The sequence below is a fragment of the Macaca thibetana genome, chromosome 2 (genome assembly GCF_024542745.1).
Source record: "Macaca thibetana thibetana isolate TM-01 chromosome 2, ASM2454274v1, whole genome shotgun sequence".
Taxonomy (NCBI): domain Eukaryota; kingdom Metazoa; phylum Chordata; class Mammalia; order Primates; family Cercopithecidae; genus Macaca; species Macaca thibetana.
In genome coordinates this window covers 4,978,773-4,993,904 of record NC_065579.1, presented here as the reverse complement: position 1 = coordinate 4,993,904, position 15,132 = coordinate 4,978,773, and the positions used below count along the sequence as shown (strand labels likewise).

The 15,132-nt window shown below is 36.7% G+C and overlaps 1 protein-coding gene across 5 annotated transcripts in view; it reads right to left on the bottom strand.

Moving 5' to 3' along the window:
* ATP13A4 (ATPase 13A4) overlaps nucleotides 1–15,132 on the bottom strand; it is a 173,468-nt gene that overhangs the window by 11,253 nt on the left and 147,083 nt on the right. For all 5 annotated transcript variants that reach the window (XM_050779097.1, XM_050779096.1, XM_050779099.1 and 2 more), the window contains 3 exons: nucleotides 5,032–5,203; nucleotides 3,782–3,975; nucleotides 2,517–2,605 (listed from right to left, as the gene is read on the bottom strand). In XM_050779097.1, coding sequence (XP_050635054.1) covers nucleotides 2,517–2,605; nucleotides 3,782–3,975; nucleotides 5,032–5,203 — 455 coding nt within the window. The remainder of the gene's footprint in view (nucleotides 1–2,516; nucleotides 2,606–3,781; nucleotides 3,976–5,031; nucleotides 5,204–15,132) is intronic.

Here is a 15,132-nt window from a genome sequence, read left to right as displayed (position 1 = left end):
AAACCAAACACTGCACGTTCTCACTCATAGGTGGGAATTGAACAATGAGATCACTTGGACACAGGAAGGGGAACATCAAACACCAGGTCCTATTTTGGGGAGGGGGGGGGGAGGGATAGCATTAAGATATATACCTAATGTAAATGTCAAGTTAATGGGTGCAGCACACCAACATGGCACATGTATACATATGTAACAAACCTGCACGTTGTGTACATGCACCCTAGAACTTAAAGTATAATTAAAAAAAAAAAAGAAACTCCTGATGGGCAACTTTGGCCTGACTTTCTTAGTGCACTGCAGTTTGAGATGCTACACATCCAGCCCTCCTTCTTCCCTCTCTTCTTTTTAGAGGATAAACCCACATCACAGTGCATGCCTCTCCCCACTTCCTCTGGCTTTCTATTCCCCTCCCACCACTCCGGGAATTTCCTCCAATAAATCTCTTGTATAACTAAACTGAACTTGACATCTACCTCTCAGAAGACCTGAACAAATATAATAGTTTTCTACTATTTGTGTAAAAATGTGGAAGAAGAATGTACAAAATATGTCCCAATGTATGTAAAATAAACTGGTGTCATTGGTTGCCTCTAGGGAGGGGAACTGGTGACTGGGAATCTAAGATGGAATGAGGATTTTCACTATATGGCTTTTTAAACATTCGGATTGTGAATCAAATGAATGTGTTCCCTATTAAAATAAGTTATAATTTTTTAAGTAAGCAGTTTCTAGGTTGCAAAACAACATGATTCCATTCTTTTAAAAAAACTAAAAATTAGTCAACACACATTTATAATACATGAATTGTAAAAGAAGGAAGAATATAGTGAATAATGTTATAATTTTCCTTGTCTGCACATTCTACATTTTCTAAAAAGAACAAATATTTTATGTAATAATAAGAAAAATAATTGTTTTAAAAGTGAACAATAATTCTTTGCAGAATCCTTTGCAGTCATGCTGGCAATGATCCTACCCACATTCTCTCCAAATTAAATATGTTTCCTATTTTGTTATACTAGAGGACCCAGCCTTTCTGTAAGAATCTTTTTCTATCAAAAAGTGACATTCAACTCATCATATCTTATCCTTAACTTCTGTAGGATTAAGAAGTTTGAGCTGACTTAGAAGACCAGTGGGCAAAGCCTACTTATTTCCATGAAAACTTAATTTAATTCATGAAGGCACTTAACAACTGCTAACCACAGTAATGTAATTACAAAAATAAAAAGACACATGCTAAATATATGAGTATGTCAAACTAAAGGTATTGGTATGCCAAATGTCACTGTGGGTTTGTGCAGGTGTTGCTGGTTGGAAACACACTATATGCTTTAAGTGCTTGTTTATATTCAGGAGTCTGATACGCAATGATCAGTCAGTCATTCCTTTGTCATATTTTGCCATTCTTTGTGTGAGGCACTGGTAACACAAGAATGAATAAGATACACTGTTGGACCTCATGAAACTCATCTTTGAGATGGAGAGGCAACCAGATATACAAAGCACCAATTAAAAGAGCTGTTTCTTTAGTCATCTCTTCACTATTGCATTTCTTGATCTAAAGATCATGTAGCCATGATTAAATTGTAATACAAGTAGAATAGGTTAAGGGGATCAAAATATGTTTTTCTCTGGCTTGAATATGTAAAATTTTGGTATCTCGTAGGTTTTTATATCTGTATCAATATTACAAAATACAAGAGAGTTTATGAGGAAAAGTATGGCTCTTGGAAAGTAAGTCTTACAGACATTAAGTATGAGCACACAGAAAACATTTTTAAAGTTGTAAAAAAATATATAAATACCTAAATAATAACCCCCCAAAAAGCTGTAGGTAAAACAGTTTTAAACAACTTCAAAAAACGGAAGCATTTAGGAAAAAATTCCCTCATATTTGAAAGAGAAAATATAGAAATACATTTTCTCCTCTTATAGGAGTTCTTTTAAAATGAAAATAGTTGGTCAGATTCAGTGGCTCAAGCCTGTAAGCCTAGTGCGTTGGGAGGCCAAGGCAAGAGGCTAGTTTGAGGCCAGGAGTTTGAGACCAGCCTGGGCAACACAGCAAGCCCTCATCTCTACAAATTTTTTTCTTCAGAATTAGCTGGGCATCATGGCACACTACTGCAGTCCTAGCTACTCGGGAGGCTGAAGTAGGAGAATTGCTTGAGCTCAGAAGTTTGAGGCTGTAGTGAGCTACGATTGCACCATGGCACTCCAGACTGGGCAAAAAAGTGAGATCCTGTCTCTTAAATAATAAGAAAAAAATAAATTAAAGTATTCAAGACTTAAAGACTATCTTTAGCCTCATGAAATCAAAACTAGGTAGAATTTTATTTCTTGACCAGTTTAAATAAAAAATATAGATAAATCTAGCATTTTTTTTTTAGCTCTGCCATCCCAAAAGAATAATGTGTGTCAAAAATCATGCCAATTGAAATTGTGATCTGCTTTTGAAAGTTAAGCTGTTACAGAACTGTAAAGCATCACCATATCCCAAAGATTAGACTTACATCCAAACGTCTATATAATTCTGGTATATCAGCAAATAGAATGAATAGACATACACCAAGCTGTATTATCAGCACAAGGACAAATACATCTGAGGAAATAAGAACACAAGCTATTATTTTAAGAAATCAGAGTGAAAAATGTCACATATATTGACAGATGTGGTCTAGATTAACACTGATTTAATTTACTTGATTTCTACGTCCAAATACTAGGTGGAAAGTATTCATTTCTAATCAATGGGTCTCACCTCTACAATTTCTATGCATGTCCTTGAAGCAAGTGAAAATTTTCACATGCACATTTTAAGTTTCAGTTAATAAAAGTAGTAGATATATACAGGGTAACATTGACAAAATACATGTTCAATAAATGGCTTGAAGGTATCCAAGTATCTGAGTCACTTTAATGCAAGTCATCTGCCTCAAATCATTAACAAACAAAAAAAAAAAACAAAAAAAAAAAAAAAAAAAAAAAAAAAACAACAAAAAAAGAAAAAAAAAAAATTTCTGGTATAAAGGAACCTGTCAATAAACCCAATTTTAAATTGCTATCATACAGAGGTCAGTATTTAGCTGCTTCCTCATCCCAGGAAGAAGAAAAGCTCAATAATTTTCTCTGAACAAATAAATTTGTATGAAAATATTCATAAAGGTACTCAATTTGGGCTTTGAATTTTTTCAATAAGAAGAGTAGTGATGATATACAAATAAATGTCTCAAATATTAAACAGGTCACTCATTTCTCATCCAAACATACCTTCCCACTCCATAATGTAAGGAGGTAGGAGGGAGGTACTCTGGTAAAGAGCCTCCATAACCCTCTCTAGTCAGATTCCTCCAGGCTGGACCCACTAGCAGCCTGCCACCACACAATGCCACCTTGACTACTGCCTTCAAGGCAAGAGACAGGATCCACTTGAGTTCTGTTAGGCTTCTCTCCATTGTTTCCAGGGTGAATTCTGACAAGTACTGACAAGTAGAGAAATAATTGGTCCTTTCAATTTGGAGCGATCCCAAGAAAAGACACCCAGAGGCAAACTTCTGGTGAAGGAAAGGGAGAAAGAAGCCCTAGTATTTAATGCAGCTTTGAAGGAAAGAGCAAAGAACCATGGAAACGAGGCTGTACAATGTGTTTTGCAGAGCCCTAGAGTGGAAGTCAAGAGATGCTAGATAAGAATCAACTCTACAGCTGTTCCCTAAGTGACCTAGACATGTCTGCTCTCTCGATTGACTTCTCACCTCTGATCCAGTACAGTTCTACTCACAGTTTGTATAGGTTGGCTGTCTAAATGGTTTTCCTTTAGAGAACACAAGAGCCACAATGATACAGTTGATTGTTCCCAAGAACCAGATCGTAGTGTTCTCAAAACTTGTGAAGGCACTATTACTTTCCATTTTTTCTGGAGCAGCTGGAGACATGGTTAAGTCTGAGATGCTTTCATTTTGCACTGTACAGGCACTAAAAGGGAAACCAAAGAAGCTAATGAAGTGAGATGACAAGCCTTTATGGAGCATTTGTACCCAGAAGACTCCATACCAGTGTCCAGAGAAGGCACTCAATGCTTCTATAATTGCCTCTGCTTTGGAAAATACATGCGCGCGCACACACACACACACTGAAAAATAGGAAAAAAACAAAAAAAACAAAAAAAACAAGCACAGATAGACCCATATTTTGGATACACTGAGAGAGAGAGAGATTCAGCCAATTATATATTCAATAAATTATGCACATTCATTAAGGCTATATGGAAAAGAGATTGGTAAGTCATGATTCCTCCCCCAAGTGGCTTAATATCTCTGATAATTTGGCCGAGTGTGGTGGCTCACACCTGTAATCCCTAAGAGGCCAAGGTGGGTGGCTCACTTGAGGCCAGAAGTTTGAGACCAGCCTGGCAAACATGGCGAAAACCCATCTCTACTAAAGATACAAAAAATTAGCTGCACATAGCGGCATGTGCCTATACCCTCAGCTACTGGGGAGGCTGAGGCAGGAGAATTGCTTGAACCAGAGACAGAGGTTGCGGTGAGCCTAGAACACACCACTGCACTCCACCCTCGGCAACAGAGAGAGACTCCGTCTCTATAAAAACAGCAACAACAAATCTCTGATAATTTGTAAGTGAGGTGAATATATAACTTATCTAACAAGGATAATTTTGAAGGTGAAAAGAAAAGATGTTAATAATTTCACTGGGACATCACTTAATTTCAACTGGGCTACTTAAACTGGGACTGCTCGGGTAAGCTATAATCCATGGTCACCCTAGATATAAAAGATGGTCATAGACCATCATATAACACAGGCAAAGATAAATGCTAATGAATGAATGATAGATTCATTAGCATTAAATTGTGCTACAGAGAAGAAATAATCACTGAAAATTTGCCCAAGGGACTTTAAAAAGCAAAACCTTTGGCAGAATGAAGCCCCATTTGCCTCCCATCATATTGGCCAGAGGATGTTTGATAGAAATTAGAATGTGAGAAGCAGAAGTTGAGACTGTACTCATACCTGTGTATCTCCACGGAATACCAAGGCTGCCTCTGAACCAGGATGAATCCCGCAATATGCATGGCCAGGCTGAGAAGAATGTTGAAAATCACAGAGAGTAGCAGAGGTGGAGAGATCAGCCGTCCTGCAGGTCTGAAAGGCACCAGCTTGGGGTAGGCACCATTCAGATTCACTATAAAATACATTCAAATTTTATATTTATGAGAGCAGGAAAACATATTCTTGATCAGAAGAATGGCGTAAGTTCATTGGCCCATACATCTGAGGAAATGGACAAATTGGAGTACATCACAAACTGAGGGAATAAAACAATTAATGGATTCAAATTCAAGTCATGTAAAGAATTCTTAAAAGAGCAGACAGAACTACAAGACGTCATTTTTGGCTTAATAAATAGGGAAAAACCATTAAGTTACAGAGTAGGGAGGGATGAAATGTGAAACCGCTTGTGGGAAAATAAATTGATGCAAACCTTCTGCAGGGCAATTTAGCGATAAATATGAAGAGACAAAAATGTTTATAACTTTTGACATAGTTATTCTACTTTTGGAAATTTATCCTAAGCTAAAAAAGTTAATCAGAGATGTGAAAAAATGTTCACTACGGCATCGTTTACAATAAGTTATGGTACATCTATACAATGGAACAACATGTGGTCACTACAGAGCAATGCTTTAAAACACTTAATGACAAATAATAGGTGATATCCAGCAAAATGGTGAAGTAGGCAGCTCCAAGTTCCCACATCTCCACAGAAATCTCAAAATACAAGCAGAAACTGTCAGAACTCCGAAAATCTGAACAACAGAAAAGTTTACTGCAACCAAGTGAACACTGAATGAAGAAAAAGACATCTTTAGGATCACAGGAAAGTTGGGTGGCATTTCTACTTGCACTTGATCCACCCCCTGCTCAGCTCAGTGGCAATCTTGAAGATAGCCTGCATTCCCAGGGGGAACTCTGGTCCCTGGTTACAAAAGGAACATAGCAGGCCTTATTTACAAATTGTTATATTTGTCTGTTCCAACCCATCTGGGAACTACCTGAAGGACTGATGCAGGCACTTATCTCTGTTCCACCTAACAAAGAACTCACTCTGGGCAGAAAAGCAGTGCACATTGCTTGAAAACATTATAAGGCTAACAGATGCAGTTGCCTAGGGCAAAAAATTACAGTTGATACATAAAATAATCATCTACAGCCTGGAAGAAAAGCTAAGGAAATTTTCTTGGAGGAATTAGGATAGTCTAAATCATCTGTGTATGCTGGGAAATACAGAATGCTATGTAAATGCCCAAGGCAAGAGCTATGTGCATCCCAGGGCAAGGTATATGCTCAGTAAAGACCAGAGAAGACCCAAAACTTTCAGCTTTGGATGATCTCCAGACTCAGTGTAAGCCTGGCTAAGTGCTGAATAAGTACTTCAGCACAGAAACAATCTGTAAGGACTGGAGAAGGTTTTGTTTGTTTGTTTGTTTGTTCGTTTTTTCCCTCCTAGAGGTCAAGTAAATCTCTATCAAAACATTAACCGAACAAAAGCTGAAGAAACAGAGACATCTGTGATCTCACATGAAAACTAGTACAGTCTTTCCAAAAAAGCTTTGGAAAGTCACTAAACAAATGGACTATTACAGCCTTCAACAAACAGTGAAACAAAAAATTCAAACCCTAAAATAGGAGAAGAATCTAATTTTCAGAGTTAAAGCATTATAATATTCAACAGAACAAAACAAATGGACAAAATTTGTCCCCGAGGAAGCACAGATATTAGACTTATTAGGTAAAGACTTTAAAACAATTATCTTCAATATGCGAAATAACTAAAGGAAACCATGGGCAAAGAACTAAAGGAAATTAGGAAAACAATGTATGATCAAAATGAGAATGTAGTAAAAAGATAAAAATTATAAAAAGTAGTCAAAAGAAATTCTGAAGCTGAAAAGTACTGTAAGTTAAGTGAAAAATTTATTAAGTGGGTTCACCAGCAAACTTGAGCAGGCAGAAGAAAGAATTAGTGAACTTGAAGGTAGGACAGTTGAAAATATCCAACCTGAGGAACAGAAAAAAAATAATAAAGAAAATGAACAGAGCCTAAGGGGCATGTATAACACAAACAAGCAGACCAACATGCACATTGTGGGAGTATCAGAAGGAGAGAAGAGAAAGATACAAAAAGAATATTTGAAGAATAATAGCAGAAAACTTTCCAAATTTGGTGAAAGGCATAAATCTGCATATCCAAGAAGTATGAGTAATTACAACAGGTTAAATCCAATGAGATTTACACCAAGACATCATATTTGAACTATTAAAAAAATAATAAAGACAAAGAATCTTGAAAGCAATGAGGGAGAAGTGACATATCACCTATGAGGGATCTTCAGTAAGATTAGTGCCAATTTCAGAAACCACGGAAGTCAGAAGTCAAGCAATAACATTTAAGATGCTGAAAGAAAAAAAAAAACATTGACTAAGAATTGTATACCTGGCAAAACTGTCCTTCAAAAATGAGGGAGAAGTTAAGACATCCCCAGATAAACAAAAGCTGAAAGAGTTTGTTATCAGTAACCCTACCCTAAAAGAAATGCTAAAGGACTCAGATTGAAATGAAAGAATACTAGATAGCTACTCAAATACTTATGTAGAAATAATGATGCCCAGTAAAGGTAACTATACAACAAATATAAATGCTGATATTTGTGTGTTTTTGGTTGCAATTTCACTTTACATATCCATGTTATTTAGTACACAATGGAAAAAGATGTAATTTGTAACATCAACAATATAAAAGGGGAGATAAAGCTGCAAAGGAGCAGTTGTTTTCATGCTATAAAAGTGAAAGTGTTAATTCAAACTAGGTTGTTATAAATTTAGAATGTTTCATGTCTTCTCCACAATTATATTTTATGTAATTAAAAAACCCACTGATAACATCATATTCAAGGGTAAAAGACTGAGAACCTTTGCCTTAAGATCAGAACAAGGTAAAAATACCCTTGTCAGTATAGCTATTCAACAGTATGCTGGGAGTTCTACCCAGCATACATTAGACAAAAAAGAAATTAAGGTCAACTGGATGTTAGCAAGATGGCCAGTTAAAAGCCCTTAGTACTCATCTCTCCCACAAAGACAACCAAAACAACATACAACTATATTTTGATGAAAATAACTAAAGGAGAGTGTCAGAATACATCAAAGGAGTAGCAGAAACCCTGCAGAGCACAGAAAATCAGTATTGTCACATACTGCTTTCTGTCATAGTACTCCACATCCCAGGAAATATCTGGCATCCAACACCCCACTCCCTTGCCAGGATCAGCTTAGAACCAAGAGGATGTCTCCTTGCAGGGAAAAGGTAAGCAAGAGGACCCCAGCAGCCCCCATCAACACCCTGGACACCTACAGTCCTCACAAGCACTAAACCAGCTGAGGTAGCTGCCTGGAGCCCACACAGCTGTGCTACCCGAGTAGAAGCTAACAGTGTGCTCTTCCCTCTGTGGCCTACAAGGCTACTGCACTATGTCATCCTGAAATGTAAACTACTGCTGGAATGTGTCCTGCTCTGAGGGCAAGTGGCATAGCACCCTACCAGTCTTAAGGCTTAATGGCTGCTGGGCGGCTACTGCCTGGTGCCCTGCCATCCCTGATCTGCTGCTACATCTTACTCAGTGGGCCAAGTTGCTCTGCAGCTATTTTATTTACCCCTCTTAATCCCACTGCACCATGTCCTCTAGGGCCTGAACTGAACCTATACACTACCTCCAGGGGAAATGAGTGCCTTGGCAGAGCTGCTCCATTTGCCCTTCCCAGTCACCATTGCACCCTGCCCTACATGGCCTGAGGGGAAGCTGTACATTGCTTCCCAGAGAAACTGCCTTGATGAAACTGTTCAATCTACTCTCAGTCACTGCTGCACCCTGCCCCTAGGGACCTGAGTTGAACCTGTGCACTGCCTCTTGTAAGGCAGTGGAAGAAAAAGAGTACCATGGTAAAGCTGCTCCATATACCCTTCTGAGTCCCTGCTGTGCCCTGCCCCTTGGGGCTTGAGGTGACACTGTGCACTGCCTCCTAAAGAAACAATGCCTTGGCAAAGTGGTCCAACTACCCCTCCCAATTGCTGCTGCCCCGTGGCCCCATGCCTGAGCTGAAGCATAGTGTCCTGCCTTCTGGGAAAACGGTACTGTGGCTTCTCAGAGTAGTCATGCCTCCCCAGTGCCTGAGTTGAAGTAGTGCCCTGTCTCCCAGGAAATGGTGTGTTGGCCACCCAGAGCAGTCATACCTCACTTCCCCTACCCCTATACTTACCCCCAAGCCTGAGCAAAAGCAGTGCACTGCCTCCCAAGGAATCAAAGCTTTGGCTGAGCTGGGCAGTTGTGCATTCCAGGCCTGGGCTGACACAGTACTCCACATCCCAGGGAAAAGCACTGGCTGAGCAGAGACGTCCCTTCCCCCAACAGGAAAATCAACTCTCGTTCCCTGCTTCCCTAGAGCTTGACTAGCTGGACTAGAGTCTGAACTGCTGAGGCACCTCCTTCTCAGGTAAGTGGAGTGATCACTGCTCTGCTCCCTGCCCCCTACTCCCCACCCCTCCAGGGCCCAAGTGATAGCTGTGTCATTTTGGGTTCTTTGCTGTCGCTGTACCCAGCTTCACAGAGTCTGGAATACCGCTGTGCCCCATCATCCCAGGGTCCAAGGTCACCACTAGATGGTGCTTCATCCCCCAGGGAACTTCATTGCCATTATATCCTATTAGCCCTAGTTCCTGAATTGCAGCTGTACCCTGCTCCCTGGTCCCAAACCTCCAGAGCACTCCACCTCTCCAAGGAGAAAAATCCTGAACCTAGGACCCTAGCTTCACAGCCTCTCTGAGGTCTTCCCCCTATAACCCAGCACTACTGCAGCTGTTTATAGGCCATGCCAGATCTGACACCTACAGGATCCCTCAGTCAAGACTCCCCATTGTCTATAAAATGGTTACTCAGGCACTCAGAGTCATTACTGGCACTAATCTTAGCTGAAAAAGCTGTACAAAGTCTATACTACTGCATCTTCTTGGAACCAGAGTTACCACAGTCTTCACAATTAGCACACTGAGACTCATCTGCAAGTGAAAGCCACTGTGTAAAGTTTGGAAGAGGTGATTGTTCTGCCAGGTGTAAAGACATTGATGCAGAAACAAAAAGGAAATATGAAAGAGCAAGAAAATATGATAGCAACAAAGAAACACAATAATTCTCCAGTAACTGACCCCAAATAAAAGGAAACTCACGAATTTCCTGAAAAGGAATTTATAATGATCTTAAGGAAACTCAGTGAGATACAGAGAATACAGATAGACAATTCAACAAAATTAGGAAAAGAGTTTAAATAATTTAAATGAGAAATTTAACAAAGAGATAAATATCATTTAAAAAGAACCAAACAGAAACCTTGGAGCTGAAGAATTTAATGAATGAAATGAAAAAACTTAATAGAGAGCTTTAATAGCAGACTAGAGCAAGTAGAAGAAAGAACCTCTGAATCTGGAGCTAGGTCTATTGAAATTACCCTGAGGAAGTAAAGAAGAACACAATATAAAAGAACAAAGACAACCCGTAGGACTTATGGAACACCATGAAATGATCAAACATTAGCATTATGGGATTTCCAGATGGAGAAGAGACAAAGATAGAAACAATACATTTTATATAATAAAATAAGTGCTGAAAACCTTCTAAGTCCTATAAGAAATATGAAAATCCAGATATATGAATTTCAAAGGTCCCCAAAAGAATTCAACCCAAAGAGATTCTCACCATGGCACATTATAATAAATTGTCAAAAATAAAAGAAAAAGAATTTTAAAAGCAGTAAGAGAAAAGTGCCAAATCACAAATAAGGAAATCCCCATTAGATTATCAACCGATTTCTCAGCAAAATCCCTGCAGGACAGGACAGAGTGAGATGATATATTCAAGGTGCTGAAAGAAAATAAAAACTGGCAGCTGAAAATACTATACAAGTAAAGCTGTCCTTCAGAAGTGAAGGAGAAATAAAGTCTTAGAGAAGCAAAAGTTGAGAGAATTCATCACCACTAGATTTTCCTTGCAAGAAATGCTTGAGAGTTTTTCAAGTAGAAATGGAAGGACACTGTTAATATAAAAACATATGAAAGTATAAAATTCACGAATGAAAGTAAATATATAGTGCAATCCAGAATATCCCAATGCTTTTATGGTGCTCTATAAATCTTATATATCTTTAGTATGAAGTCTAAAAGTCAAAACAGCCAAATATAATAGTAACTACAATACATTGTTAAGAAGTACATAAAATAAAAAGATGTAAATTGTGACAAAATATAAATTGGGGGAAGGATAAAAGTCTAGAGATTTGTATTTGACTGAGGTTAGCTGTTTACAGTGTAAAACAGTCCATTATAATTACAACATATTTTATGTAGCTTCATGGTAACCACAAAGCAAAAAGCTATAGCAAACACACAAACAATAAAGAGAAAGTAATCAAAACTCGGCACTAAGGAAAACCACCAAATCAAAGAGATTTAAAAAAAGAGAGGAATAAAAGATCTACAAAACAACCATAAAATAACAAAGTGGCAATAGTAAGTCCTTAATTATCAATAATTACTTTGAATGTAAATGGATTATTAAATTCTCCAATCAAAAGACATAGCATAGCTGAACAGATTTAAAAAAACAAGACTCAACTATACAATGCCTATGAAAGACTCACTTTATCCTCAAGGACACAAAAAAGCTGAAAATAAAGAGATAGAAGAAGATATTCTATGCAAATGCTAATCAAAAGAGAGCAAGATTGGTTATACTTATGTCAGATAAAGTAAACTTCAAGTCAAAAACTGTCACAAGAGACAATGTACCCAACACTGAAGCACCTAAATATATAAAACAAATATTAACGAACACAAAATGAGAAATAGCAAGACAATAATAGTAGGGGACTTCAATAACCCACTTTCAACAAGAGACAGATCAACTAGACAGAAAATTAACAAGAAAATATGGGAACTGAACTGTACATTAGACAAAATAGACCTAACAGATATATACAAAACTTTGTGTTCAATAACAGTAGAATACACATTATTTTCTAATGCACATGGAACATTTTCCAGTTTAAATCATATGGTAGGTCACAAAACAAGTACTAAAACATTTTTAAAAAATCAATATCATATCAAGTATTGTTTCCAACCACAATAATATGAAACTATAAATCAATGACAGGAGGACCTTCAGAAACTATACAAATGCATGGTAATTAAACAAGGTGCTACTGAACAACCAATGAGTCAATGAAGAAATTAGAGAAATTTTAAAAAATTTAGAGAAACATGAAAATTGAAACAAACACTGTAAAACCTTTGGGATACAGCAAAACCAGTACTCAAAGGAAAGTTTACAGCAATAAATGCCTACATGAATAAAGAGGAAACAGCAAACAACAAGCTAATGTTGAACCTCAAGGAAGTAGAAGAACAACAACAAACTAAACCCAGTATTAGTAGAAAGAAAGAAATAATAAAGATAAAGCAGAAACAAATACAATAGACTTAAAAGCAATAGAAAAGATAAACAAAACAGAGTTGGTTTTCTGAGGAGATAGATAAAATCAACAAACCATAGCCAGAGTAACTAAGAAAAAAAGAGAGAAGACTAAAATAAATAAAATCAGAGGTAAAGGATACATCACAACTAATTACACAGAAATACAAAGAATCATAAGAGAGTATTATGAACAACTGTATGCCAACAAATTAGAAAATCTGGAATAAATGGATAAATTCCTGGACACATAAAACCTACCAAGAATGAATCATGAAGAAACAGAAAACATGAACAGACCAATAATTAGTAACAAGATTGAATTAGTAATAAAACTTTTCCAGTCAAAAAACGTACAGTACCTAATGGCTTCGCCACTGAATTCTACCAAACATTTAAAGAAGAACTAATATTGATTCTATTCAAACTATCCTTAAACATTGTAAAGGAGCATATACTTCCAAACTCATTCTATGAGTCCCCCACTACAAGGACACAATAAAAAGGGCCAATATTTCTAATAAACTTAGATGTAAAAAAGAAAAAATCCTCAGCAAAATACTAGCAAACTGAATTTAACAACACATTAAAAAGGTAATTCACCATGATCAAGTGGGATTCACCCCAAGACGCAAGGATGGCTCAACATATTCCAATCAATAAACATGACACATCACATCAATAGAATGAAGCACAAAAACTATATAATCATTTCAATAGAGTCATAAAAAGCATTTAATAATATTCAAAATTCCCTTCTGCTAAAAACTCTGAACAAATTAAGCATAGAAGAAATGCACCTCAATGCAATAAAGGCCATGTATGACAAATCCACAACTAACATTACACTAAGTGGGGAAAAGTTAAAAGCTTTTCCTCTAAAATCTGGAACAAGAAAAGGATGCCTACTTTTGCCACTTCTATTCAACACAGTACTGGAAGTCCTGGTCAGAGCAACCAGGTCCTAGGCAAGAGAAAAAAAGGAGACATCCAAATTGGGAAGGAGAAAGTCAAATTGTCCCTGTTTGGTGGTGGCATGCTCTTATACATAGAAAACCCTAAAGACTCCACCAGAGAACTAATAGAACTAATAAATAAATTCAGTAAATTTTTAGAACCCAAAATCAACATAGAAAAATCAGTAGCTTTTATATAGGCTAATAGTGAATTATCTGAAAAAGAAATAAAGAAGACAATGCCACTTTCAATAGCTACACCACAAAAAGTAAGATGTCTAGAAATAAATTTAACCAAGGAGGTGAAAAATCTCTATACTGGAAACTATAAAACACTGGTGAAAAAAAATGGAAGCTAACACAAATACAGAAAGACATCCCATGTTAATTGATTGGAAGAATTAATATTGTTGAAATATCCTTACTACCTAAAGCAATCTACAGATTCAATCCAATCTCTATCAAAACAGCAAAGAAATTTTTCACAGAAATTGGAAAAAAAATCCCAAAATGTACAGGGACCACAAAAGACCTTGAATAACCAAATCACTCTTCAGTAAAAAGAATAATGCCAGAGGCCTCACATATCCTTGATTTTAAAATATACTACAAAATTATGGTAACTAAAACAGCTTGGTATTGGTATAAAATAGACACATAAACCAATGGGACAGAATAGAGATTCCAGAAATAAATAAAAAATCTACAGTCAATTGATTTTGGACAAAGGTACAAAGAACACACATTAGGGAAAGCATTGTCTCCTCAATGAATGGTGCTGAGAAAATTGGTTATCGACATGCAGAAGAATGAATTAGACCCCAAACTCTCACCAAATATGAAAATTAACTCAAAGTGGATTAAAAACTTAAATGTAAAACTTGAAACTATAAAACTACCAAAAGAAAACATACAACAAATGCTTCATGGTTTTGATTTGGGCAAGAATTTTTTCCCTAAAACCCTAAAAGCATAGGCAACAAAAGCAAAAATAGACAAATGGGAATTACATAAAACTAAAAAGATTCTGCACAACAAAGGAAACAGTTAACAGATTGAAGAGACAACCTACATAATGGAATAAAATACTTCTAAACTATACAATATAATACAATAACCCCTGACAAGGGGTTAATATCCAGATTATATCAGGAACTCGAAAAATCTCAATAGCAAAAATAATAATAAAATAATTCAATTAAAAAATGGACAAAAGACCTGATTAGACATTTCTCAAAAAAAAATAGAAATAGGTATGCCATATGCCAACAGATATATGAAAAATGTTCAACATCATTAATATCAGGGAAATGCAAATCAAAACCACAGTGAGATATAATCTCATTCCAGTTAGAACAGCTATTACCAAAAAGACAAAAAATAATAAATATTAGTGGGAATGTAAAGAAAAGAGAACCCTTTGGTTCTCCTTTTTTGGTTTACATTTGACTGTTGGTCAAATGTAAATTAGTACAGCCATTAAAGAAAATAGCATGGAGGTTCCCTTAAAAATTAAAAATAGAACTACCATATGGTCTAGCAATCCCACTACTGGGTATATATCCAAAGAAAATAAC